The sequence below is a fragment of the Canis lupus genome, chromosome 10, assembly GCF_048164855.1.
Source record: "Canis lupus baileyi chromosome 10, mCanLup2.hap1, whole genome shotgun sequence".
NCBI lineage: Eukaryota > Metazoa > Chordata > Mammalia > Carnivora > Canidae > Canis > Canis lupus.
In genome coordinates, this window is record NC_132847.1 from 42,150,629 (window position 1) to 42,151,584 (window position 956).

Consider the following 956-nt stretch of genomic DNA (forward strand, 5'->3'; position numbering starts at 1 on the left):
AAGATTTTAAGCTATTGTAAATGAATTGTGCATTTCTCTATTCTAAACAACTTACAACATTTAACATAACTTTATAATAATCTCATACATTTGCTATTATTTATTTTTCTTCTGGTATAAAGATAGAGATAAAATTGCACTTTGAGTCCTAGAGAATAGCCATTTAGTCGACCAGATGAGTTTTCAGACTCGACATCTTTTTTATTTCCTGAGTTTCTCTGTAAGCTTGTTAAAGAACAAACACTTTTTGGTTTCCACCCTTACAACCTCCCAGGCACAGTGGCTGTATTCTTTCTCTTTAAGATAGAGACTGATTCCATGGAAGTATCTCTTCACAGCCCGTATGGAGTTCTCACTTTCCAGGGGTAACAGTTCCACGTTCTTTTCCTCCCCCAAACATGTCTGCAGGTCATCCAGCTGCTGATAAAGTCCAGTGAGGAATTTGTCTAGAAGGGTCTCATCCCAAGCCAGAAGAAAGCCACTTTTGCTGAAAAGGTTGAAGATCTGCTGGAGCATCTCATGCATGACCGCTGTGGCTTCTGTCTTCTCAAATTTGTTCCCATCGACAAGCATCCAAGGAAAGCTGAAGTCAGTCATATCCTTCAGACAGGACAGAATGGAGATTCTCCCCATTTGACTCAAAAGTGTGAAGGTTTCTGGATTGCCATGGCTGAAATGCAGGTTGCAGTCCAGAGAGCAGGCAGGGCTGGAGCTCAACATCACCAGGGCCAGAAGCACAGAGAATGAGGAGGCCGTTCAGAAGCCAGAGGGGAGTGCTCATTTTGGCAACACTTATACTAAAAAAAACAGAAGTCAGAGGAGATTCTGCAAGACTGCCTGAAGAAGTCTCAGTATGTTCTGAGAACTTTGAGTGATGAATGCCTTTTAAATATTGACCATAGAAACTTCCATTTTGGGGGTTTTTCTATTTTTGCCCTTTTCTTTCAATTTCAAAT

At 40.9% G+C, this 956-nt stretch overlaps 1 protein-coding gene across 1 annotated transcript; it reads right to left on the minus strand.

Moving 5' to 3' along the window:
- Positions 1–201: 201 nt before the first annotated feature.
- LOC140641030 (interferon alpha-2-like) lies at positions 202–744 on the minus strand (the record flags this gene model as incomplete). The annotated part of the gene is made up of 1 exon (XM_072840333.1): positions 202–744. A coding segment is annotated over one exon (543 nt), but the record flags the coding sequence as incomplete, so codon positions are not given.
- Between the last annotated feature and the right edge of the window lie 212 nt (positions 745–956).